This window comes from Microcaecilia unicolor, chromosome 1 (assembly GCF_901765095.1).
Source record: "Microcaecilia unicolor chromosome 1, aMicUni1.1, whole genome shotgun sequence".
Classification (NCBI taxonomy): domain Eukaryota; kingdom Metazoa; phylum Chordata; class Amphibia; order Gymnophiona; family Siphonopidae; genus Microcaecilia; species Microcaecilia unicolor.
The window spans coordinates 723,870,115-723,896,400 of NC_044031.1; the positions used below are offsets into that span (position 1 = coordinate 723,870,115).

The following is a 26,286-nucleotide window of genomic DNA, read 5'->3' on the forward strand; positions in this document are numbered from 1 at the left end:
TACACCCTGTTTAAAAGGACATCACATGTGATACTCGCCAGCGAACTTCTATCAACAGAAGACCACCTCTACTTCAGGAAGAAGGTAAAAGCTTTGCTTGGCTCTTCTCTCAAGCCTTTAATGGAAGAAATAACTAATTTGTTGATCGTATATGTACTAACACTGACTGCTCATACCATAGGCGCCCGGTATAAGAGGCTTGGACAGGCTAAGCCTCCCCTGCTGTGCTCTGAGAGGTTTAAATTGTTGATTTACCTCCATCCTCACAGCAGGAGCTGCAGTGAAAGCCCTCTAGCCTTGTGTAACCAATTGTTGAAATTGGTTTATGGTTTGTTTACCTTACTGTTGGGAGAGCAGGGGGAGGGGGGGTTGGCTGGGTTGCCAGGGAGATATTTAACTAGGATGACTTCCTGACCTGCACTGAGAACAGATAACAGCAGAATTGGACAACCAGACAACAAAGGTAGAAAAGATCATTTTATTTTCATTATAGTGTTTGGAATATGTCCACTTTGAGAATCAGGTGCTCAACATTAAAAGTTTATATTTATTTACTTATTTATGGCATTTTATCCCACATTAAACATGAATTAGGGTGTTTTGTGGCTCTACATGAGAATTGTGATGATATGATCCCTTGTTTCATATTGTTGACGGTCTGCATTTTCCGTATGGGTGGTATATTAGTGTATTAGGTTCTGCCCAGTGTAATATTTATGGTACAGTAAGGTTCTGAGTGTGTTTTTGCACAAAGTTGTGCATATTGTTTTGCAGTGAGCGATTGTGCTTAGAATATGCTTTGAGCAACCACTTTATTCTTTGACATAGGATACATATCTAATATCTAAATTTAATAAAAGGTATTAATTGTGACTTATTTTTATTTATTTTTTTTTCTGTGTGTTATCAGACAATTATGGATTTAAGCTCCACCCCTGGCCCCACCCCTAACCACGCCCCCTTTAGCCTCCCCAAACAGTTGGGCCACCGACCGCCTATGGCTCATACTGTAGCAGGTCTTGCTTATCCAGTCCTAGCCTAGCTGAGATTATATTCATGCACCTCTCTGACTTCATGTGCAGCTTTCCTTAAATTAGTCCCCTTATTCTATCTTATCTATGTGTTCCACCTTTGATTATACTCTATGCTATCTATTCAAATGTTTTAAGTTTTTTTTGTTCTTGTTTTTGCAATTTTATCAAGTAAAGCAGAGCAATCCGACATGTAAAACAGAAAATAGGAACAATATAGGCAAACTCATACTCTTTGGTATGTAGCAGTAAAACCAATGAGCACAGCATATTCAGATGTTTTATTGTGTATTGTGCTGGCAATTTTAAGTAGCATACTATGCTGTACTCTGTACTGTTATTCGAATATTTTTGCTGCTGTAATTGTTGGGTTGTTTTTTTTAATCTCTGACATATTCTTGTTCTATACCGCCTTGGGTGAATTTCTTCAAAAGGCAGTAAAGTGGTGTGGTAGCTGTGTTAGTCTACTTTAAAAGATAATAAATAGAAATAAATCAAAACTTAGAAAAGAAAATAAGATGATACCTTTTTTATTGGACTAAATACATTTTTTGATTAGCTTTCAAAGGTAACCCTTCTTCTTTAGATCAGAAATAAGCAAATTTTGACAAATATCAGAATATATAACTGAAACCAGTGGTGTGCTGGAGCCGGCTCGCACTGGCTTGCAAGAGCCGGTTTTTAATTTATTGGCATCTTGCAAGCCAGTTGTTGCGAGTCGGCTTGCCTCTCCTCCCCCCACCCCGCGAGCTGCAGGCTCCCCCGCTCCGCAGGTCGTCCATGATCTCCTCTCTGCCCTCAGCTCCCCGATAGCCCTCGTTTCCTTCCTGCCGCCGCCCTGCCTTTAAATATTGTATTTTTCCTTGAGTCGCGGTGCCAGCATTGAAAGCAGCAGGCTCGGCTCGGCTCCAGCCTTCCTTCACATGGTTCCGCCCTCGCGGAAACAGGAAATACATCAGAAGAGGAAGGAAACAAAGGCTATCGGGGAGCTGAGGGCAGACAGGAGATGATGGATGACCTGGGGAGCGGGAATCGGGGGGGGGGGGGGCTGGAAGAAGGCAGGAAATGTCTGGCTTTGAGTAGGGGAGAGGCTAGAAGGGAGATGGTTGACATGGGTGGATGGAGGGGAGGGCAGGGGGGAGAAGAGGGTTGCTGGACATGGATGGAGGAGAGGGAAGGGAGAGAGAAGAAATGCTGGACATGGATGGAGGGGAGGGAAGAGTGAGGAAGGAGATGAGATGAGGGAAAAGGAAGAGAGGAGAAAAACTGCACATGGATGACGAAAATAGGCAGAAGCTGGATCCACTGGACAGTACGGAGGACCCAGCTTTTACTTATGGACGTAGGGCAAGAAATGAAGAAGAAAGGCGGAAAGTAAAGAAATAAATGGAAAGGAAGTCCTGGAAACAGAGTTAAGAGGACAGATAGCAGCAGAATCAGATACTGGGCCAGCATGATCAGAAAAACAAAGTCACCAGACAACATTATAGTGTTTGGAATATGTCCACTTTGAGAATCAGGTGCTCAACATTAAAAGTTTATATTTATTTACTTATTTATGGTGTTTTATCCCACTTTAAACATGAATTAGATTGGAACATGGGATCATTTTAATTTTTTTTTCCTGGAGTAATGCATTGCCCCCCCCCCCCCCCCCCCAGGCTCACTCCCTGGCTATAGCCAGCTCTGCAATTTGCAGAGGGGGGATGCAGAGGTGGACTGGGGAGAGAGCCTGTTGTTAAACATTTACCAGCACACCACTGAGAGAAACACAAAAGCATTCCAATGACTGTCTCACAAAAAAAGGGTGGGGTTGGTTAAGTGAGAGACAGGAAGAGAGAGATGTTTTATTTATAATTTTCATCCAAATTTAACAACTCACAAGAGAAGATTACAATATGAGAAAATTTACAATATTTCTAATATCTATTACAATTGAAATGTTTACACTCTACTTTCGACCAGAAATATAAAGTAATAGGATCCAAGAAGAGAACAGGGGGAAAAAAAAAAAAAAAAAGACAAAGTTTTTACAGTGGGGTTATTGTTACCAAGTAAACCTTCCCTAAGCATATCATACAGTATGGTCTGGTAATCCTACTACTACATTCACATCCTCTTTTGAAACTAAAAACTCCTCTAACTGTTTAGCATCAAAAAACTGAAATGATTTGGCTTGATATAATACTCTGCATATACAAGGAAATTTTAACATATAATTTGCTCCAAGTGCCAGAGTCCTCTGACGTAGTGCTAAAAAAGCACTCCGTCTTTTTTGGGTCTCTAGCCATATCAGGGAATATTCTTATTTTAGATCCAAAAAAAGTAGATTCTAAATGTCTAAATGAAAGTCTTAAGACTGCGTCGCGGTCCATTTCTAAAGCAAAAACAACCAAAGCAGTCAACCTCTGAGAAATTACTTCCAAAGATGATTCAAGAAATGATGTCAAGTTCATCGCTTCTCCTCTGTTCGGTTGGAGAGTCTCTGAATTTGATTTATTTTGTAGATATTGTACCCGAACAATAGGAGGTAAGGAATCACTTGGCATTCCTAATACCTCAGTCAGATATTTTTTCACCATATCAATCGGGGAAATTAAGGGAGATCTTGGAAAGTTCGTGAATCTCAAATTAAGTTTTCTTGATTTATTTTCAAGATATTCTAAACGTCGTAACATATAATTTTTATCCCTAATTGATGTTTGACTGATAACTTCCAAAGATTGCATTTTCTCTCCCAATTGTTCTATTTTAGAAGTATGTTGATTAGTTGTCTGTGCGTGCTGGAGGGCAACTTGAGATAACAACTTAATTTCAGCTGAGTTCTTTATTGTTTGTTGTTGTAAAGAGGAATGCAAAGCAGCAGTTTGATCCCAAAGTGACTCTAATGTCACCAGGGCAGGTTTTTTAACACATTCCTCTTGAAAAGCCAGAGGGGGGGCATTAGCAATTTGCCTCAGGCCCAGATGCATCAACCAAACGGAAAAAAAGCAAAATCGTTAAAGCCATTACCGAATTTAAAAAAACGACCAATGCTCCAAAAAAACAAGTCGCACAAGTTCGGTGCGGTATTGTAAAGAACTATGCACTAATCCCCGTCGGTAATTGGCTCGTAAAGCATGCGCAAAGCAGCCAAGCGTTATGCTGGCTGCTCTGCGCATGCCAGAAACGTAAGAAAAAAAAGAACACAAACACGTGGCTCCCCACTTTCCCCTGCATGTCTCCACAAACATTAAAGGATCGGGAGGGGGCAAAGGCGCTCATCATCAGCGTCCTGTATGGATGGCCTTGCCTTGCCTTGCCCCCCCCCCCCCTGTGTCCACCCTCCTCTGACGTCAGTTATCTACCTAAAGGGCAGGAGGCGGAGCATTGCCGACTGAAGAAGAGAGAGACAGGAAGGGAGGGGGAGCCCAGCAACTGCAAAGGTTTCATTTTTAAAAGCTTTTATTTCACAAACGGAGCAGCGGGGAGCAGTGGGGACTTCGGGGGGGGGGGGGGGGCAAGGCAAGGCAAGGCCGTCCATACAGGACGCTGCTGATGAGCGCCTTTGCCCCCTCCCGATCCTTTTTTAATTTAGTTTCCTTTTTTATTTTAGGCACAGGGAAGCAGGGAGCCACTTTTCTTTTAAAACATGCCAGCAATTTGGTTTTTCATCGTGCAGGGGGCAGTGGGGAGATGACAGCTCAGGCTTTAACGACAGGTCTGAGCTGACGTTAAATTTCTGGCGGTAAGTGAATCGTTGCTATCGTCGGTATGGTTAATGCATTCCAAATTGTCTACATTTCAATGGTAGTTTCTCATTTGCATTCCAGTTTCGTTAGCTGCTACTGCCGTCGAAAAATAGGCTTTAGTGCATGGAAAGGATAGGAAATTCTTCCTTAAGGGCTCATTTAATGATGAAAAACGTTTAGTGCATCTGGGCCTCAGTGTACTCACAATCTGCTCTTCCACCGGTTCAGCCCTCGATGTTAACACTGCTGAAGAAAGGCTCCCTCCCTGCTCTCTCAGCTCCTCTGTGGGAAGCTGTGACATAGGACTTTCTCCAGAGATGGCTGATAAGAGAGTAACAAAGCAGTATAATTTTATGGATTATAGGGCAAGATGCACTAAAGACTCGTTAAAGCCCTTTCCTTACCGATTCCCTTAGCGAATCGGTAAGGAACGGGCATGCATCAAGGAATAGGAATGCAAATGAGCTGCTCATTGTAGCTCACTTGCATTCTCTATTCCCTCGTTAAACAATCAGCCAGTCGGCCGGTCGAGCATGCGCAGAGCAGCCAAGCGTTATGCTGGCTGCTCTGCGCATGCCAAATACGCCTCCCTGTGCCGCTCGAAGACGCCGCGCTGCTCACCCCCTCCGATGCGGCTCGACAGAGGACAATGCAGTTGAGGACGCCCATCCAAAAAAAAAAAACGTCCATTTTTGGCCATCATTCCCCCTGCAATAATAAAAACGTCTTTTTTGGCAATGCTTCACTCAGCTGAGAGACCAGGAAGTCTCTGAGCCAATCACAGCGCGTTTAATTCGGCTGACCGCGTTGTGATTGGCTCAGAGACTTCCTGGGCTCTCAGCTGAGTGAAGCACTGTCAAAAAAGACATTTCTATTATTGCGGGGGGGGGGGGGGGAAGTGATGAGCCGGGGAAATCTCTTCTTCTTCAGGGTTCAGCAGCAGGGTTAAAGACTGCGGGGGGGGGGGGGGGGGGATGACGTTTTTTTTTTTTTTTAAAGCAGACCGTTTTTTTTGTTCCCTGATTTTTTTTTTTGTTACTTTGGGCCAAGTTTTATCCCGCACAGCCTCAACCACAGGTACAGACCTCTCGTTAGATTTTCCAGCGTTAAGGCAATCGGAAAAGGTTAGTGCATCTCATTACAATAGGGTTTCTACACAATTTGCTCATCTGCATTCCGTTTTCGTTAGCTGCTACCGTCGTCGGAAAAAAGTCTTTAGTGCATGCCAGGGTTTACTACTTGCTTGTTAATGGCTCGTTAAGTTTAGTGCATCTGGCCCATAGTGGGATAGAAAGCCCAGATCTTTGTTAAGTCCTGTCTGGTGAGTGAAAAAAAATGTCATTATGTTGACTTCAAAGGTCTTGGATTGTCTTAAAATTTCCTTTTAGTGTTACCATAAGATCATTCATGCAGTGTTCTGATTTTGTAAAGTGCTGTCCCACAGAGGTGGCATCATGATTGGCATTGGAATGTTTATCATTATGTCTATATAAATTGAGCCTTGTCTTTAGCATATGGCTTGTTTCTCCAATATAGCACACTTTCTTCATACTTTTTACACTGAATGATATATACCACATTTGAGGATGAGAATGTGAAGGATCCCCCAATGCTGAATGTTTTTCTCATGCGAGTGACTGTGGGATCCTGTAAGATTTGTTGGCACAGTTTGCAGCTAGGTATATTGCAGGGATGTGTGCCTTTCTTGTACTGGGAGTTTGCTTTTCACTAATCTCTGTTTTCAAATTAGATGGCTGTCAGAAGGCCAGCACTGGTGGGCCTGGAAATATCTCTCAGTAATTCATCCTCTTGGCATAGTGTCTGTAGATCTTTTATGATTCTTCTCAATTTTTCTAGCTCTGGATTGTATGACACTACAAGAGGGATTCTCTCTGTGGCTTTCTCTTTGTCTTGTAACGCAAATCCCATACCATTCTCGTAGCTTTTCTTGCACCGCTTCAATTCTTTTTACATCCTTAGCAAGATACAGCCTGCAAAACTGAACACAATACTCCAGGTGGGGCCTCACCAACAACTTATACAGGGGCATTAAAACCTCTTTTCTTCTGCTGGTCACACCTCTCTCTATACAGCATAGCAACCTTCTAGCTACGGCCACCGCTTTGTCACACTGTTTTGTCACCTTCAGATCCTCAGATACTATCACCCAAGATCCCTCTCCCCATCCGTACATATCAGACTCTCACCGCCTAACACATACGTCTCCCGTGGATTTCTACACCCTAAGTGCATCACTCTGCATTTCTTCGCATTGAATTTTAATTGCCAAACCTTAGACCATTCTTCTAGCTTTTTCAGATCCTTTTTCATGTTTTCCACTCCCTCCCTCCTGGGTGTCCACTCTATTACAAATCTTAGTATCGTCCGCAAAAAGGCAAACTTTACCTTCTAACCCTTCGGCAGTGTCACTCACAAATGATCCCTGAGGCACTCCACTACTCACCTTTCCTTCATCTGAGCAAATTCCACCACCACCACCCTCTGGCGTCTGCCCGTCAACCAGTTCCTAATCCAGTTCACCACGTTGGGTCCTATCTTCAGCCTGTCAAGTTTATTCAAGAGCCTCCTGTGGGGAACCTGTCAAAAGCTTTGCTGAAATCTAAGTAGATTACATCTATAGCATGTCCTAATTGCCTCCTGCTCATGTATGATCTATTCTTACTGTACACCACCTTGAGTGAATTCTTTCAAAAAGGCAGTAATAAATCCTAATAAATAAAAATAAGCATTAGGCTACTCTTGTCATTATTGTTGTTGTTGTTATTGTTCTCCTTGTAAAATATTGTGGTCCTTCAATAATAAAAGATATACTTAGACCATGCCATTGAGACCACCTTGCAAAGCTGTGAAAATTGCTTGAGGCTAAGCCCATAAAGGTTTATGACTTGAAGAAATACAGTATATGATGAAAATCTGTATTGAGGAATATGTAAACATTAAACTTAAGTTCAAAAGGAGGGACTGAGGGAGGGCACTAGAATTCATAGGCAGAATATCTGGAGTTTTAAGTAAAGATATGCCAGTATTTTTCTTTTCTTTCTTGTAAAGACATTTGTTTTGGTGCTGACCTTAGGTTTTGCTTGCTTTGCAAATAGGTTCTGTTTTCAGAGAAATGCCTACAAACCCCATTTCTCCCCTCCCCCTCCAGGTAAATCCTGCCAGCCTGTATAGCCCCTTGTCCCACTGATTATCCTAGGGACACTCCAGAACCAGTTGTATATGTTCAGCAAAAGCATTGTAGTTCACTGTTTGTGTTCTTTGCAAATTTGCAGTAATAAAATTTTTACTGTCTCTCTCTCTGGTTCCTTTGTGTTTATCCATGACACTCCCAATGTTTGTAGTTGGGGGAGGGACCAGAGAGGGTCACATGGACACCAGGGACTACTTTTGTGGGGTTGGGGGAGGAGAGGCTCTGAGCCTGGCTTGGACCACCAGGGAATATTTTTGTAAAGGAGGGACTGGAGGAGTTCAAGGGCCCACTTGGGCTACCAGGGAATATTTTTGTAGGATTGAGGGAAGGGCCAGGGCTGACAGGGAAATTTTGCAGAGTGGGGTCAGGGGTGGGGGAGGTTCAACAGGTCAGTATTTTAAAATGCATCCCTTCCTGTCAGTGTGTGAGCTAATCCCCACTCAGACACTGACAACGAGGGGGGTATTTTACTTTTGATGCAGCAAATGGGATGGTGTGTTCTGTTTTTTTCTGATAGTGCATGTTTTCTCAAAAGGGAATGTGCATGCAATTAGTTTTCTGCATTAGGAGTAAAAAGGTATTTGGGGTTTTTTTTGTGTGGATTTTACTACACTGTGCTCTGAAGCTCAGCGCATCATTCTATCCATTTACTCAATTACACCCCCCACTCACTCATGAACATACATGTGCAGATGATCAAACACCCCACAGTGTTCTGAACAGTGCTCTAAAATTAGAACCAGAACATCCCAGGGCAATAATGCCCCTATGATCAAAGCTAATAGCATGCAAATACATGCACATTATTAGATCTGATCACTGGGGTACTTCTGCAGAAGTTGTTTGAGACAGGTCCGGGCTGTCTAAATCCGGACCTGTCAAACATTCCCCCGACAGAAGAGACCCTCCCCAGCCTGGCCACACGCGACCCGCCAGAAGATGAACCCCCTCCCCCCCCCCCCCGACAGAAGAGAGGGCTGGCCCTCTAGAACTCCCCTGTTGATCTACCGCCCCACCCCCAACAGAAGGCTGGAGATCCAGTGAAACTCCCTTATAGAGTAAGTAAGCCCCGCCTAGCACATCCCAGGATGCACTGGGCAGGGTGCCACCATTTTGGAGGCAGTGCTGGTTGGAAGAGGGACTGCTACTACCTCCTCCATCATTTGAAGGTGCGAGGGGGTCGGGGCCACTACAACACTGGGGAGTGAGGGTGAGGAGGGCTAGCGATCCCACTGGACCACCAGGGTCTTTTTAGTGTTTGGGGGGCTAGGGGGCACCTTAGGTTTGACAGGTCCAGGAAAAAATCCCTCACTTGTCAAACCTCTTTTGCTGGTCTCCCCCATTCCTTCCTTGCTCAGCAAACCGTAATGCCAGCTCTGAGCTGGCGTAGGGTTTGCACATGGGCAGCACGCCAAACAAGGGAGGAATGCAGGAGACCCTCAGCTGTATGCATTTGCACACAATTAGTGATCAGAGCTGACAAGCGCATTGCTTCACGCACTCACCAACTCTGATCATTGGGCGGGTGCAAATGAGGGTGCTAGAACAGCACTATTGGCCTCTAGCACCCACATTTGCTTTCGATCATCTGCACTACAGAGCCTACTCAGCCATTTGCAACCCCTACCCTACCCTCTAACCACAAACCACACCTTTAGCTACCCCCCCCCCCCCATTCTCAAAATATTTAATTTGTGTACTTGAATATTTTTCAACCTGCATTTTCCATCTGTCTTCCTGTGACTCTCTGTCATCTGTGGCTGGTCTTTTATTTCTCATCCTTTCTTAGATCCCTCTTGCTCCGGATAGGGATATGTATTAATTTGCACACGTTCCATTTGTTTCTATAATATACCTTAAAAAATTATTTGCTCAGAATTGATTTAACATGCATTAACCTATGAATTAATGTGTGTAAATACAATCTGCATGTATTAAAAAGTTAATGTGCACTTTTATCAAGAGTTAAGCACTTTTATCAAAATAACAAACCAGAAGAAAAGAAGAAAAAAAATGGGGAAAAAGACCAAAAATCCAAAAACAAGTAAGCAGTGAAATTAATTTGTTCATTCACATATTTCCACTTTGGGACCCTTTTTACTAAAGCTTAGGGGCCCTTTTATTAAAGGGTGGTAAGGCTACTGTGCAGGTAGCGTGCAGCAAAACAGCACTACCGTAGGATGTGGCCAGGTGCCCTGAGGTACACGCCATTTCCCGTGCTAGAAAATAGAAATTATTTTCTAGCATGGTGGGCAGGAAGTAAGCCATTAAGGACACCAATGGGGAAAAAAAAGTTAAAAGTAGCAATTCCATGTGCCAACGCTATCACAGGCCTCTTTTTACTATGGCTCTGTAAAAGGATTCCTTAGTGCGTGCTAACAGAATTAGTGCACACTAAGGGCTAGATTCTATGTATTGTATATTAGAGATACTACTATTACTACTACTTATCATTTCTATAGTGATAGTTATGAACTATGAAATATGAACCATGATTAAGACCTGTAAAAGCTAAGGCTCAACAGGGCATATAGGCTGACAGGCCTAAGTGAGTGTCTCTTAGTTGACCTCTTTACTGAATCAGAGCTCATGGTCTGCTAGCACCTAAGTAAACACTATAAACTTAGTTGTCCACCCTAGAGAGGAGTCAAAAGGGGTAAAGGTCATAAATCATGAGGCCCAGGAACTTATGATCTGATAAGACATTCCTATGTGCAAACGGGCCTGGGAAAGGTGCAATTATGGATGAACAGAAGAATGTGAGATTCAGTGACGTAGGATAGATGGCAGGGTCGTGCCTAGGGTCTCTGGCGCCCCCCTGCAGACTATCAGTTGCCCCCCCCCCCCCCCGGTGAAATGATCGCTCACCACTTGCCACACTGACAGGAATTGTCAACAATATTCTTAGAAACAAATTGCTATACATTGCAAAATAAGATAGCAGATGTAAATTCTCAAAGTGGACATATTCCAAATACTAAAATGAAAATAAAATGATTTTTTTCTACCTTTGTTGTCTGGTGACTTTCTTTTTCTGATCATGCTGGCCCAGTATCTGATTCTGCGGCTATCTGTCCTCTTAACTCCGTTTCCAGGGCTTCCTTTCCATTTATTTCTTTCCTTTCCTCCTTTCTTCTTCATTTCTGGTCCTCAGCTTCTGCCTATTTTCTTCATCCGTGTGCAGTTTTTCTCCTCTCTTCCTTTTCCCTCATTTCATCTCCTTCATCTCTCTTCCCTCCCCTCTATGTCCAGCAATTTCTCCTCTCTCCCTGAGCCCTGCCCTGCAATCCATATCCATCCATGCTCATCTGTCCCCTGCCCCCTCCATTCATCCTGACCCTATCCAGCAATTCCCCTCTCTCCCTGAGCCCTACCCTCCCATCAATCCATGCCCATCTGTCCCTTGCCTCCATTCATCCCTGACCCTATCCAGCAATTCCCCTCTCTCCCTGAGCCCTGCCCTGCAATCCATATCCATCCGTGCCCATCTGTCCCCTGCCCCCTCCATTCATCCCTATCCAGCAATTCCCCTCTCTCCCTGACCCTATCCAGCAATTCCCCTCTCTCCCTTCCATGAACCCTGCCCTCGCATGCTCCTATCTCCCCTGCCCTCACGCTCCTATGTCCCAACTGCCTGCCCTCTTCTCCCCCCCCTTCCAACATCCCTTTCCTTTTTTTTCTATCCTCATCCTTCTCGATCATTCTGCTGCTTTTGACACTGTTGATCACAGCCTACTCCTTGATACGCTGTCCTCACTTGGATTTCAGGGCTCTGCTCTTTCCTGGTTTTCTTATCTCTCCCAGCGTACCTTTAGTGTATACTCTAGTGGATCCTCCTCTACTTCTATCCCACTGTCAGTTGGTATACCTCAGGGATCTGTCCTGGGACCTCTTCTTTTCTCCATCTATACTTCTTCCCTTGGTACTCTGATCTCATCCCATGGTATTCAATATCATCTTTACGCTGATGACTCCCAGATCTACCTCTCCACACCAGAAATCTCACCCAAAATCCAGGCCAAAGTATCAGCCTGCCTGTCTGACATTGCTGCCTGGATGTCTCAGCGCCATTTGAAACTAAACATGACCAAGACTGAGCTTCTTATCTTTCCCCCTAAACCAACCTCTCCTCCTCCCCCATTCTCTACTTCTGTGGATAACACTCTCATCCTTCCTGTCTCATCAGCTCGTAACCTTGGGGTCATCTTCGACTCCTTCTTCTCTGCACATATTCAACAGACTGCTAAAACCTGTTGTTTCTTTCTCTATAATATCAGCAAAATTCGCCCTTTCCTTTCTGAGCACACTACCAGAACCCTCATCCACACTCTTATTACCTCTCGCTTAGACTCTTGCAACTTGCTTCTCACAGGTCTCCCACTTAGCCATTTCTCTCCTCTTCAATCTGTTCAAACTTCTGCTGCACGACTAATATTCCGCTAGTGTCGTTATGCTCATATTTGCCCTCTCCTCAAGTCACTTCACTAGCTTCCTATCCATTTCCGCATACAGTACAAACTCCTCTTATTGACCTATAAGTGCATTCACTCTGCAGCTCCTCAGTACCTCTCCACTCTCATCTCTCCCTACATTCCTCCCCGGGAACTCCGTTCACTGGGTAAATCTCTCTTATCTGCACCCTTCTCCTCCACTGCTAACTCCAGACTCCGTTCCTTTTATCTTGCTGCACCATATGCCTGCAATAGACTTCCTGAGCCAGTACATCAAACTCCAACTCTGGACATCTTCAAATCTAAGCTAAAAGCCCACCTTTTTGATGCTGCTTTTAACTCCTAACCCTTATTCACTTGTTCAGAACCCTTATTTTATCATCCTCACTTTAATATTCCCTTATCTCTTGTTTGTCCTGTTTGTCTGTCCTAATTAGATTGTAAACTCTGTCGAGCAGGGACTGTCTCTTCATGTTCAAGTGTACAGCGCTGCGTATGTCTAGTAGCGCTTTAGAAATGATAAGTAGTAGTAGTAGTAGTGAACATCAAGACTCCCATGGGCAGACCGAGAGGAAGCAGTTAGCACACACATAAGGTAAAACAGAATAAAAGTACGGCATGATAATAATGGGACAATGTGGATTAGCCTACGTACTAAGATTTTGTTAATTATTACATGTATTTATGGAGTATGTTCTCTTGAGGACGCCTACGAGGCGAAACGTGGCACCGCGTAGAGAACAGATAAAAGATCAGTTTAACCGCTGACAACATGATCCTTTCAGCAGAATTTTAGAGCACAGATTGAGCACCGATTCATACACGGCATCATACACAGCACCGGCAGCACTAACAGAGAAACAGAGCACCAGGACCTGCGATAAGATAAGAACCCTTATTTTATCATCCTTACTTTAATATTCCCTTATCTCTTGTTTGTCCTGTTTGTCTGTCCTAATTAGATTGTAAGCTCTGAGCAGGGACTGTCTCTTAATGTTCAAGTGTACAGCGCCGTGTATGTCTAGTAGCACTAGAAATGATAAGTAGTAGTAGTAGTAGTAAGTAAGAAAGTCTTAACTGTTTTATAAAGACATATACATAAGACTCAGCACAGTGGAAGGAAGGCAGGACCCTGTGCAATGATGTATATACTATTAGTAGTGCTTTAAGCCGGTTCAGTGGAACCTAGAATTTGGCACTCTAACACACTGAGCACTGCATAATAAAAAACAAAAAAATTACTTATAACATTGGATGAACTGGTATAAAATATATCATAATTATTGAATTAGAATACCAGAGAGTATTTCAGTTGGAACCCGGAAGGTATTAGAGGTTAAAATTTAATGTCAAGAAGTGAAGAGTGATGCACTTGAGATGCAGAAACCCAAAAGGGAGATACCGAAAAGGAGGGGAGAGTTTAGTAAGCTCGACTCAGGAGAGAGACCTTGGGGTGCTGGTGTCAGAGGATATGAAGATGAAGAAACAATGTGACAAGGCAATGGCTGTGGCCAGAAGGATGCTAGGCTGCATGGCGAGGCATATAACCAGTAGAAGAAAGGAGGTGTTGATGCCCCCTCTACAAGTCGTTGGTGATATTGTGTTCAGTTTTGGAGGCCATACCTTGCTAAAGATGAAAAGAGACTGGAAGCGGTGCAAAGAAAAGCTACAAAAATGGTGTGGGATTTGTGTTGCAAACAATACGAGGAGAGACTTGCCGACCTGAACATGTATACCTTGGAGGAAAGGAGAAACAGGGGTGACATGATACAGACGTTCAAATATTTGAAAGGTATTAATCTGCAAACAAAACTTTTCTGGAGACGGGAAAGTGGTAGAACTAGAGGACATGAATTGAGGTTGAAGGGGGGCAGACTCAGGAGTAATGTCAGGAAGGTTTTTTTCATGGAAAGGGTGGTAGATACGTGGAATGCCCTCCTGTGGGAGGTGGTGGAGATGAAAACGCTAATGGAATTCAAATATGCGTAGGATAAACATAAAGGAATCCTGTTTAGAAGGAATGGATCTACGGAATCTTAGTGGAGATTGGGTGGGAATCTTAGTGGAGATTGGGTGGCAATGTCGATAATTGGGAAGCAAAACCAGCGCTGGGCAGACTTCTACGGTCTACACCCTGATCATAACTGAATAGATATGGATGGGCTGGAGTGTAAATGTTAAGGGGCTTCGATGTTAGCTTCAGAACTTTTAGTAGAATAGTGCTGGGCAGACTTCTATGGTCTGTGCCCAGAGAATGGCATGGACAAATCAAACATCACATACCATACATGTAAAATGAGTTTTATCTTGTTGGGCAAACTGGTTGGACCGTTCAGGTCTTTATCTGCCGTCATTTACCATGTTACAGTCCTGCCAGAGAGTGCTGTTTCAGTTCACACTTTCAATAATAATGGGCAGGCAAGCTTTGCAGGATACCAGGGTATCTGTCCCTAGCAACTGAAAACACAATATTGAAGCACCACACCTCACTGGTAGCAATGCTGTTGAAAGACTCCAGCTCAGCTTAGAGGGAGGGAATAGTGGTGTGCTGAGGCATCCTGCAGTGATTTCTGGTTGTGTGCACGCTAAATATGTGCTACAAACTAAAATGTAATTTTTTAATTAATTAATTAGGATTTATTTATCACCTTTTTAAAGGAATTCATTCAAGGTGGTGTACATGAATAAATCAAACATAAGCAATAGATAATTACAGCAGTAAAATTATTCAAATAACAATAAAAAGCATGGCGTGGAGGGGCATAATCGAACAGGGCGCCCAAGTTTTCATGAGGGCATCCTCGCAGGACAGCCCCGTAAAGGGGCAGGGCGACCCATATTATCGAAACGAGATGGGCGTCCATCTTTCGTTTCGCTAATACGGTCGGGGATGCCCAAATCATGAAATTTAGGTCGACCTTAGAGATGGTCGTTCCCGGTTTTCGGAGATAATGGAAACCGAGGACGCCCATCTCAAAAACAACCAAATCCAAGCCATTTGGTCATGGGAGGAGCCCACATTCGTAGTGCACTGGTCCCCCTGATATGCCAGGACACCAACCGGGCACCCTAGGGGGCACTGCAATGGACTTCAGAAAAAGGTCCCAGGTGCATAGCTCCCTTACCTTGGGTGCTGAGCCCCCCCAAAACCCACAACAGTACACCACTACCATAGCCCTTAGGGATGAAGGGGGGCACCTACATGTGGGTACAGTGGGTTTGTGGTGGGTTTTGGAGGGCTCACATTTACCACCACATGTAAGAGGTAGGGGGGGATGGGCCTGGGTCCACCTGCCTGAAGCACACTGCACCCACTACAACTGCTCCAAGAACCTGCATACTGCTGCGATGGACCTGAGTATGGCATTTGAGGCTGGCAAAAAAGTATTTTTAAAGATTTTTTTTTGAGGGTGGGAGGGGATTAGTGACCACTGGGGGAGTATGGGGAAGTCATCCCCGATTCCCTCTGGTGGTCATCAGGTCAGTTTGGGCACCATTTTGATGCTTGGTCGTGAAAAACAAAAGGGACCAAGTGAAGTGATCCAAGTGTTCGGCAGAGACGCCCTTTTTTTCCATTCTTGGCCAAGAACGCCCATCTCCTAAGCATGCCCCAGTCCCGCCTTCGCTACACTGCCGACACGCCCCTGTGAACTTTGGTCATCCCCGTGACGGAAAGCAGTTGAGGGCGCCCAAAATCGGCTTTCGATTATGCCGATTTGGGCAACCTTGTGAGAAGGACGCCCATCTCCCGATTTGAGTCGGAAGATGGGCGCCCTTCTCTTTCGAAAATTCACCTGATAGTATACTACTTACAATATCAACACAATACGTAATAGAACATTTTCACAGACAGCGTAGGGCAGTGGTTCCCAAACCTGGAGGCACCCCAGCCAGTCAGGTTTTCAGGTTAAATATTCTTGAGAGAAATGTGCATGCACTGCCTCCACTGCATGAGAATCTCTCTCATGAATATTCATTGTGGATATCCTAAAAACCTGACTGGCTAGGGCACCTCCAGGACCAGGTTTGGGAACCACGTCGGGTATATGCAAAGATGGAACATAGAGAGGTAAGAGGAGTTAGAAAATAAGGGGACTAATTTAAAGAAAGTTGCACATGGGGTCAGAGAGGTGATTAAATATTAAATACTAGTAAAAAAGGCCCGTTTCTGACACATATGAAACGGGCGCTAGCAAGGTTTTCCTCGGAGTGTGTATGTTTGGGAGAGTGTATGTGAGAGTGACTGTGTGAGAGTCAGAGTGAAAGTGTGAGTGTGTGTGTGTGAGAGAGAGAGTGAGTCTGGGTGTGAGTGTGTTTGTGAGAGAGTGTGTGTGTGAGAATGAGAGTGTGTGCAAGTGTGTATGTGAGACACAGTGTGAGAGAGAGTGTGTGTGAGACACAGATTCTCTGTGAGAGTGAGTGTATGAGATCAAGCGAGTGTGTGAGTGACTGTGTGGCACATAGAGAGTGAATGTGATACAGTGTGAGACAGAGTGTGTGAGAGTGAGAGTCAGAAAGACATTGTATATGAGAGAGAGAGTGTGAGCCCTGCCCTCCCAATCCATGCCCATCTGCCCCCTGCCCCCTCCATTCATCCTTTTCCAGCAATTCCCCTCTCTCCCTGAGCCCTGCCCTCCCAATCCATGCCCATCCATGCTCCTCTGTCACCTGCCCCCTCCATTCATCCCTATCCAGCAATTCCCCTCTCTCCCTGAGCCCTGCCCTGCAATCCATATCCATCCATGCCCATCTGTCCCCTCCATTCATCCCTATCCAGCAATTCCCCTCTCTCCCAGAGCCCTGCCCTCCCAATCCATGCCCATCCATGCTCCTCTGTCACCTGCCCCCTCCATTCATCCCTATCCTGCAATTCCCCTCTCTCCCTGAGCCCTGCCCTGCAATCCATATCCATCCATGCCCATCTGTCCCTCCATTCATCCCTATCCAGCAATTCCCCTCTCTCCCTGAGCCCTGCCCTCCCAATCCATGCCCATCCATGCTCCTCTGTCCCCTGCCCCCTCCATTCATCCCTTTTCAGCAATTCCCCTCTCTCCCTGAGCCCTGCCCTCCCAATCCATGCCCATCCATGCTCCTCTGTCACCTGCCCCCTCCATTCATCCCTATCCAGCAATTCCCCTCTCTCCCTGAGCCCTGCCCTGCAATCCATATCCATCCATGCCCATCTGTCCCCTCCATTCATCCCTATCCAGCAATTCCCCTCTCTCCCAGAGCCCTGCCCTCCCAATCCATGCCCATCCATGCTCCTCTGTCACCTGCCCCCTCCATTCATCCCTATCCTGCAATTCCCCTCTCTCCCTGAGCCCTGCCCTGCAATCCATATCCATCCATGCCCATCTGTCCCCTCCATTCATCCCTATCCAGCAATTCCCCTCTCTCCCTGAGCCCTGCCCTCCCAATCCATGCCCATCCATGCTCCTCTGTCCCCTGCCCCCTCCATTCATCCCTTTTCAGCAATTCCCCTCTCTCCCTGAGCCCTGCCCTCCCAATCCATGCCCATCCATGCTCCTCTGTCCCCTGCCCCCTCCATTCATCCTTTTCCAGCAATTCCCCTCTCTCCCTTCCATGACCCCCCCTCGCATCCATGCTCCTCTCTCTCCCATGTCCCAGCCTGGCCCGCCCTCTTCTCCCCCCCCCCTTCGCATCCATGCTGTCGTTTCTCCCCTGCCCTCCCGCTCCCATTGTTCAACTTTACTGCCCACCCTCTTCTCTCCCCCCAACATCCCTTTTTTTTTTCTTTTTAAATTTACCTCCGTGGCGGTTCCGGCAGCGCAGCATCAGGGAAGGAGGCGGCGCTCCCGACGTCTAGCCTTCCCTTCGCTGTGTTCCGCCTTCTTCTTGTTGGAATGTATTGTATTTTTACATGCATTGCCTGTCACCTATTATTTCTCTGTGATTACTCTGTGACCTCTGATGTGAATTACTTAGAGAGGTCACACAGCTATGCAACTTCCTGTGGGGGTTTAGATACAGCAGATGCAGCACATGGAGCACATGGAGCTCATGATCTCTCCTAACCTGAGAGAATCTATGGTGGTGTGAGCATCCATTACCATCTAAGCACATGGAAGGAGCTGATAATACAAATGTATAATAATATGTATATATAAGCCTGTCTGATTATAATCTAACTACAAACTGTGAGTAAACAGATGTTTTGTTACTTCAACTTTAAAGTGACTCAGCAGTGAATTATTCAGGGGTGAATGAGAGAGAGATGAAGAAAGAAATTAACATTTCTAAAGCTGAAGCTGTGTGTACTAAAATCTGCTAATTATTTACTACAAATAATCCAACAAAAGGGTTATGGGCCCAGGGTCAGGAATTGAAAAAGAAGAGAAATATTACCAGGCAGAAAAAAAAGGCCACATTTTTCTCTTAAGTTTTAAAGGAAAGATTCAGTCTGTCTCTCTCTCCCCCCACACAGCAGACAGAAGGCTAAGAAAATGGCTGAGGGAAGAAATTCACCATTTTTCTATTCTCTCAAGGTGCCTAGATTAACTGAGTTTAATTATCGGCAGTGGGAATTAAGATTCATATGTCTCCTTCGAGCAAAAGGATTAAATATATGCTTAGACCAAGACAGAACAGCTGAAAAATATGGCTGAATGGGACAATGCAAACTATTATGTGAAGTGCATGCTTTTGGAAGCTCTCTCAGAGAAACAAGCCATATTAGTGGAGGGAAAAGATACACCAAAGGACATTTTATATAAACTGAGAACTATGTATGCAACTACATATGCAAAGCAGCAACCAATTTGGCTGGCAGAGTTGAATGAAACCAAATTAAGGGAAAAAAGTAAATGTAATGATCACATTATGCATCTTATGTCTTCATTTCAAAAGTTAGAACTTTCAGGAATTCCCATGTGTGATGCATTGAAAAGAGCATTTCTTTTTACCTCACTATCAAAGAAGTTTGATGTTTTTAGGTCTGTAAATGAGGCCATTGAAGGGCAATCTTTTGAACAGGCAACATCAAAACTAAGGCAGGAATGCATAATAAATGATTCTGAGGAGATGTGTTCTCAAAGTCAGTCAGAGAGAAATGAAACAAATTTCTTGGCAAAGAACAGAGGAAGGCGGAGCTATGGGAAAACTCCACCCAAGGGCAAGCTGATTTGCTACTCATGTGGAAAGGAGGGACATGTATCTAAATGGTGTAAGGAAAACACAAAACACTCCCTCTAGCTCACCTAAGCCAATGGAACTAAAGAATTTTCAAACCAGGAAATGTATGAAGGACAAAGATAAACACAAGGGCTTTCTAATGGCAGAAAAATCTTTGACTATGGTAATAATAATTCAAATGAAAGTACTTGGATTTTGGATTCGGGGAGCACATGCCATTTAACCAATTGTAAGAATTTCTTTCAGGAAATGTGTCCAGAGGAAGGTATTCTTAAAACTGCAAACGCAGGGACTGCTAAGATCCAAGCAAAAGGTATTGGATTCTTAAAATGCAAAGTGTCTAACGAAGTTAAAGAAATTCCTGTAAGTGATGTCTTGTATATTCCCCAAGCAGTTTGCAATATGCTTAGTGTATCTACATTAGATAAGAAGGGATTTGTGATTCATTTTGAAAACAGTAAGTGCACAATCTCTAAAAATGATGAAGTGTATGCTGAAGCTTTTATGCATAATGATGTTTATAACTGAGCATTTCAGGTGAAGCCTCACATATGGCGCAAGTAAGGAAGAATGATGGTAAATGTAGTCTGGAAATCTGGCACCGCCGCCTGGGACATCGTGATTTTAAGGTGATCCAGGATCTTTACAGTAAGCAACTAGCCACTGGCATTCAGATAAGTGCAGATGCTGGTAAAATGGAGAAATGCATAGACTGTGTTACTCAAAAAGGTGTGAGACCCTCATTTCCTGCATACACAGGAAATAGGAGTAATAAAGTGCTGGACTTAATACACAGTGACTTATGTGGACCGTTAATATCCCATCATTGGGAAATAACAGATTTGTGCTAATATTCTTGGATGATTTCTCTAGATATTGTGTGGCCTATTTGCTGAAAGAAAAAAGTCAAGTCACAGACATGCTGAAGAAATACGTAGCCATGGTGAGAAACAAATTTGAAAGAAAACCAAAGGTTCTTCAGACCGACAATGGTGGTGAGTTCACTTCACAAAGCATGCGCACATTTCTAGAACAAGAAGGCATTCAGCATATCACAACAGTAGCTTATACACCAGAGCAAAATTCTGTTGCAGAGAGAAAATTTAGGTCACTTGTGGAAATGACCAGATGTATGCTGTCAGATAGCAATCTCCCTAAAAGACTATGGGGGGAAGCCATTCTCACAGCAGTGTACCTACAAAACAGAATGCCAACTAAAGGCGCTGAGCGCACACCACATGAGACATGGCATGGTAGGAAGCCAAACCTGTCACACATAAGAACATTTGGAAGTACAGCATATGCTCATGTACCAAAGCAAAGAAGGCATAAGCTGGATTCCACAACAGAAAGGGGCATTTTAGTTGGCTATACTCCAGGACACAAAGGATATAGAATTTTGAATCTGAAAACTGGCATTGTTGGCATAAGACATGTTACATATTTTGATGAAAACAAAAGGGTTGATAAAGGCTGGATTATCCCAGATGAGCCTTATCATCCAGAATATGAAACTAGAACCATAATAGACATGCCAGTGTATATAAATGCCATACCAAGGCAGATGTCTGAAAGCAACTCACCTGTATCTAACGAGGAACAGGCAGAGGAAGCAGACACAGAAAGGATCATTGAAGAAGACAGTACAGTTGGAGAAGGGGAATCAATTGAAGAAGTACTCTCAGATTTTGAGGATGCGGAAAGGTCAGACCAACCTGTTGTCAGACGCTCATCCAGGGAAAACAAAGGTGTTCCACCCCCAAGACTGTCTTACCTAACAAAGTCAGCAGAAGCTCAAGAGCCCTTAACATGGGATGAGATTGAGAAAATGCCAGCAGAAGAAGCTGCTGAATGGCATAAAGCTGCACAAGAAGAAATTGATGCATTGGATAAAAATAATACTTGGATTCTTACAAAATTACCTCCTGGCAAGAAAGCTATAGGATGCAAATGGGTATTCAAGTTAAAAAGGAATGCACAAGGAAAAGTGGAAAGGTATAAAGCCAGATTAGTGGCAAAGGGATATCTTCAAAAATATGGAGAAGATTTTGATGAAGTGTTTGCACCTGTAGTGAAACACACGACAATAAGAACACTTCTGAGCATTGCAGTCTCAAAAGGCATGCAAGTCAACCACATTGATGTGAAAACAGCATTTCTTCACGGAGATATAACTGAAGACTTGTACATGGAACAGCCAACAGGTTTCATAAATACAAAACAAAGACAGCTAGTGTGTAAATTAAACAAAGGTCTTTATGGATTAAAGCAAAGTGCAGAATGTTGGAATGAAAAATTGCATGAAATATTGACAAATTTAGGATTTAAGCAAGGTGAAGCAGATAAATGCTTGTACACTAGGTGCACAAATGGACAATATGCATACATTTTAGCTTTTGTTGATGATCTGCTCATTGCAAGCAAAAGTGAGCAAGAGTACAAGGACATTGTAAAATATTTAAACCTCAATGTTGAGATAAAAGAACTTGGTAATGTGTCATACTATCTTGGTATAGAAATTGAGAAACAAAATGATGGTTCTTATCTTCTAAGCCAGAAGCAGAAAATAAATGAGCTTATTGAAAGTTTAGGTATGCAAGATGCCCAAGTTGTAAGCACTCCCATGATCACTGATTTTCTGAAGGATGAAACAGTAAGAGAACCTTTACCAGATAACATCCAATATAGATCAGCCATAGGTAAGCTTTTATATCTAGCTACCACATACAGGGCTGATATAGCAAATGCAGTAGGAATTTTGAGCAGAAGGGTCAGCTCACCTACCAAATCAGATTGGACTGCAGTTAAAAGAATGGTAAGGTATTTAAAGGGTACCATTGATTGTAAATTAAAGATTTCAGCCAATAGTAATCCAAAACTAATATGTTACTGTGATTCAGATTGGGCAGGGGATCATTCTGATTATAAAAGCACAAGTGGATATGTGTTTATGTATGGAAATGTACAAATTTCATGGGCCAGTCATAAACAAAGTATTGTGAGTTTGTCTTCTACAGAAGCTGAATACGTGGCCGTATCGGAAGCGTGCAGAGAACTGATGTGGATTGAAAAACTTTTGCTGGATTTCGGAATAGCTGAAAAGAGACCAATCCAGATAATGGAAGATAATCAGAGCTGCATCCGACTGTCACAGAATGACAAGGTTCAGTCACGCACCAAGCACATCGCAACGAAATACCACAACGTGCGAGAGTTGGCGAAAGAAGGGGTCATCAGTCTACACTGTTGTCACACCAGTGAGATGACAGCTGACATCATGACCAAACCGTTACCCAGAGAACATTTTGTGAATCTGCGTATAAAGCTTGGACTTTGTATGAATAAATAATTGCATGACAGTTATGCATGAGAAGGGGTTTGTTGGAATGTATTGTATTTTTACATGCATTGCCTGTCACCTATTATTTCTCTGTGATTACTCTGTGACCTCTGATGTGAATTACTTAGAGAGGTCACACAGCTATGCAACTTCCTGTGGGGGTTTAGATACAGCAGATGCAGCACATGGAGCACATGGAGCTCATGATCTCTCCTAACCTGAGAGAATCTATGGTGGTGTGAGCATCCATTACCATCTAAGCACATGGAAGGAGCTGATAATACAAATGTATAATAATATGTATATATAAGCCTGTCTGATTATAATCTAACTACAAACTGTGAGTAAACAGATGTTTTGTTACTTCAACTTTAAAGTGACTCAGCAGTGAATTATTCAGGGGTGAATGAGAGAGAGATGAAGAAAGAAATTAACATTTCTAAAGCTGAAGCTGTGTGTACTAAAATCTGCTAATTATTTACTACAAATAATCCAACACTTCTGACGTCATCCTTGACGTCAGAAGAAGGCGGAACACAGCGAAGGGAAGGCTAGAGACGTCGGGAGCGCCGCCTCCTTCCCTGACGCTGCGCTTCCGCAACCGTCACCACGGAGGTAAATCTAATATAATAAAACGCACCATGCGTGGGTGCGATCCGTTTGTTTGTTTTTTTTCCGCCCTCGACGTCATGACGTTTGACGCGAGGGCGGGGCAGAGACGGCTGGCTGGCTTCACACCATGAATCCACGAACCCTACAGGGAGTGTTTGAGTGACTTCAGAACGTTGTCTTCAGAACGTTCACGGTGCGTTTTATTATATTAGATAGCGTGTGGGGTCTGGGGTTGGAGAGTGGACATGTTCTGCAGTAATCAGCGCAGCTACACTGTTGCGTGCTGATTGGTGTGTGGTTAACTCATGAGCCCTTCTCACCAACAAAACAGGTGGCAATAGGAGCTAAAAAGTAGTATGAAGCCATTAATACAGACAATAGAAAAATCAGCCATATTACCCCTGCAGTAAAAATGGCCTCAGAGTACGGGAATGACCTGCGTAAGGGTGCGCTATGGCCACTTTTTATCGCAGTTTGGTAAAAAGGGTCCTGTAGTGCAGGAAAAAAACAAATCGAAAAAAGGCTAGTGCAGTTTACTATATCAGTTCCATAGCCCTTATCCACTGGAGGAGCATCACCATCACACAAATACTTGGAAAGCTCACACCAAAAGAGAACAAGGCATTAAATATTGAAATTAAACACATTTTTAGGAAAACAACACAGTCTTATCTATGGGAGGGGCCAGGTCATTTTGGAATACTGGTGTTCTAGCAAAACCCACCACCGGCCTTAGAACTTAACTCGCCAGTTTCACAGAAGCTCACCTGGATCTGCTATAAGAACTGTAGCACCACTGCACTGGAAACAATGCAACAAGGATTTGGATCTAATGTTAGTATTCAGGAAGGCAGCCGAACATCCTAACTTGGCCAAGCCCAACCAAATCCACACGAAAGCCGGCTCATTGCTTAAAAGAAGGGCGACACAGTCCCCTTGCTTCAGCTGGCCATATCTCAGCAAGGCACGGGCTGCTTTGTTGCTCCTTCTGTCCACTTCGGAGTAGGAATAGACTTCATCTTTAAAGAGCAGGAAGGGCTTGTCGGGCACCTTCTGTGATTGCTCTAGGAATCGGTCCAGGATTGTGAAGTAAGGGATCTTTCTCTCCCGCCTCTTCAACTTGGCTCCGAAAAAGAAGATGCCAAGGAAGAAACATAAGTCCTGAAACGCATAGGGCCAGACAGAGCTCACAAGCAGCGGGAAGAAAAGCAGCCCTGCCAGGGCAGTGTACAGGAGCGTGTACATCGCCAGCGGTTGCACAGAACTAACTACTCTGTCTGATGAAGGAACTCGCACAACAACAATCAGTGCACACTAAACGTGAGGGCGGAGGATTGGAACACCGAAGGGGCGGGGCTCCAGCACTTAAGGAGGCACCGCAGGGTTACCGCGCCTCTTAAAGGTTGCGAGTACGACGTATGAAAAAAGGGGGGAAAAAAAACTTTGTACTTTTGGAATGGGAGTCTGGGACCAGTGAGGTTACTGCGCCTCTTAAAGGTTGCGAGTGCAATGTATGAGAAAAAGGGCATAAGCTTTTTAAATTCGTACTTTTTGGAATGGGGGTCAGCGTTCCCCATCTACTCATTTTAACTTTGCACACGTATACAAGGTATTTCAGAATTCGTTAGCATTGTTCATGGAGTGAAATGCTGCAGCGGAAGCAACGTGTCCTGTGTCAAACTTATTATAAACGACTAGCAAGCCAAAAGCAATTCGAGCTAGTATCAACATTTGTAAATGATTTCTGTTCGTTTTAACCTTTAACCACTTACACAGTACTTTGTTTTTTTAATTTCTTTATACTGCCTGAAAGCCCAGAAGTTACCGAAGCGATGTAAATTCAGGTTCAGTAGGTATTCTGCAGGATATCTGTGATTTTAATGCCAGTAGTAATCTGAACCAACTCTTCAAATGTAAACAAGCCCTCAATTGACCTCTGTCTGGTAGATAAAAACTAAAGTCTGTAAAGAACCAGGGTCTACTACAAAGGGAAGAAATGAGAAAAAGAATGATCCAGATAAGTCAAATATACTAAATACACAAAGAATTTTTTTTTAAAAACCAACAAAATATTTTTATATATAAATTTTTTGATAAGGGTGGAGAGATCTCAGAGTTTATACTCACCCAAGCGAGACTACACCGAAATGATTTACGCCTCAGGGTGGACAAGTTTCTCGATCATAGAACTTCTCCACTGATTGTTATTTTTTTGTGTGAGCAAAAACACCCTCATGTGCTCATAGAATTATTCAATATTTTGAGACCTCTGGATCAATTCCCTCATTTACTCCATCCAGAGTCTTGCACCTAAACCAACAACAAATATGTATATAAAATAATGAGTGGAGTGGAACAGGTGGATGTGGATGTGAAGCGTCTGTTCACGCTTTCCAAAAATACTAGGACTAGGGGGCATGCGATTAAACTACAGTGTAGTAAATTTAAAACAAATCGGAGAAAATTTCTCTTCACCCAACGTATAATTAAACTCTGGAATTCGTTGCCGGAGAAAGTGGTGAAGGCGGTTAGCTTAGCAGAGTTTAAAAAGGGGTTGGACGGTTTCCTAAAGGACAAGTCCATAAACCGCTACTAAATGGACTTGGGAAAAATCCACAATTCCAGGAATAACATGTATAGAATGTTTGTACGTTTGGGAAGCTTGTCAGGTGCCCTTGGCCTGGATTGGCCGCTGTCGTGGACAGGATGCTGGGCTCGATGGACCCTTGGTCTTTTTCCCAGTATGACATTACTTATG

At 43.8% G+C, this 26,286-nt stretch overlaps 1 protein-coding gene across 1 annotated transcript in view; it reads right to left on the reverse strand.

The window, feature by feature from the left end:
• LOC115461927 (very long-chain acyl-CoA synthetase-like) overlaps positions 1 to 24,849 on the reverse strand; it is a 77,377-nt gene extending 52,528 nt beyond the window's left edge. Inside the window, exon 1 of the mRNA XM_030191981.1 lies at positions 24,296 to 24,849. Within this exon, the coding sequence (XP_030047841.1) occupies positions 24,296 to 24,773 (478 nt within the window). The 5' untranslated portion in view covers positions 24,774 to 24,849. The remainder of the gene's footprint in view (positions 1 to 24,295) is intronic.
• Between the last annotated feature and the right edge of the window lie 1,437 nt (positions 24,850 to 26,286).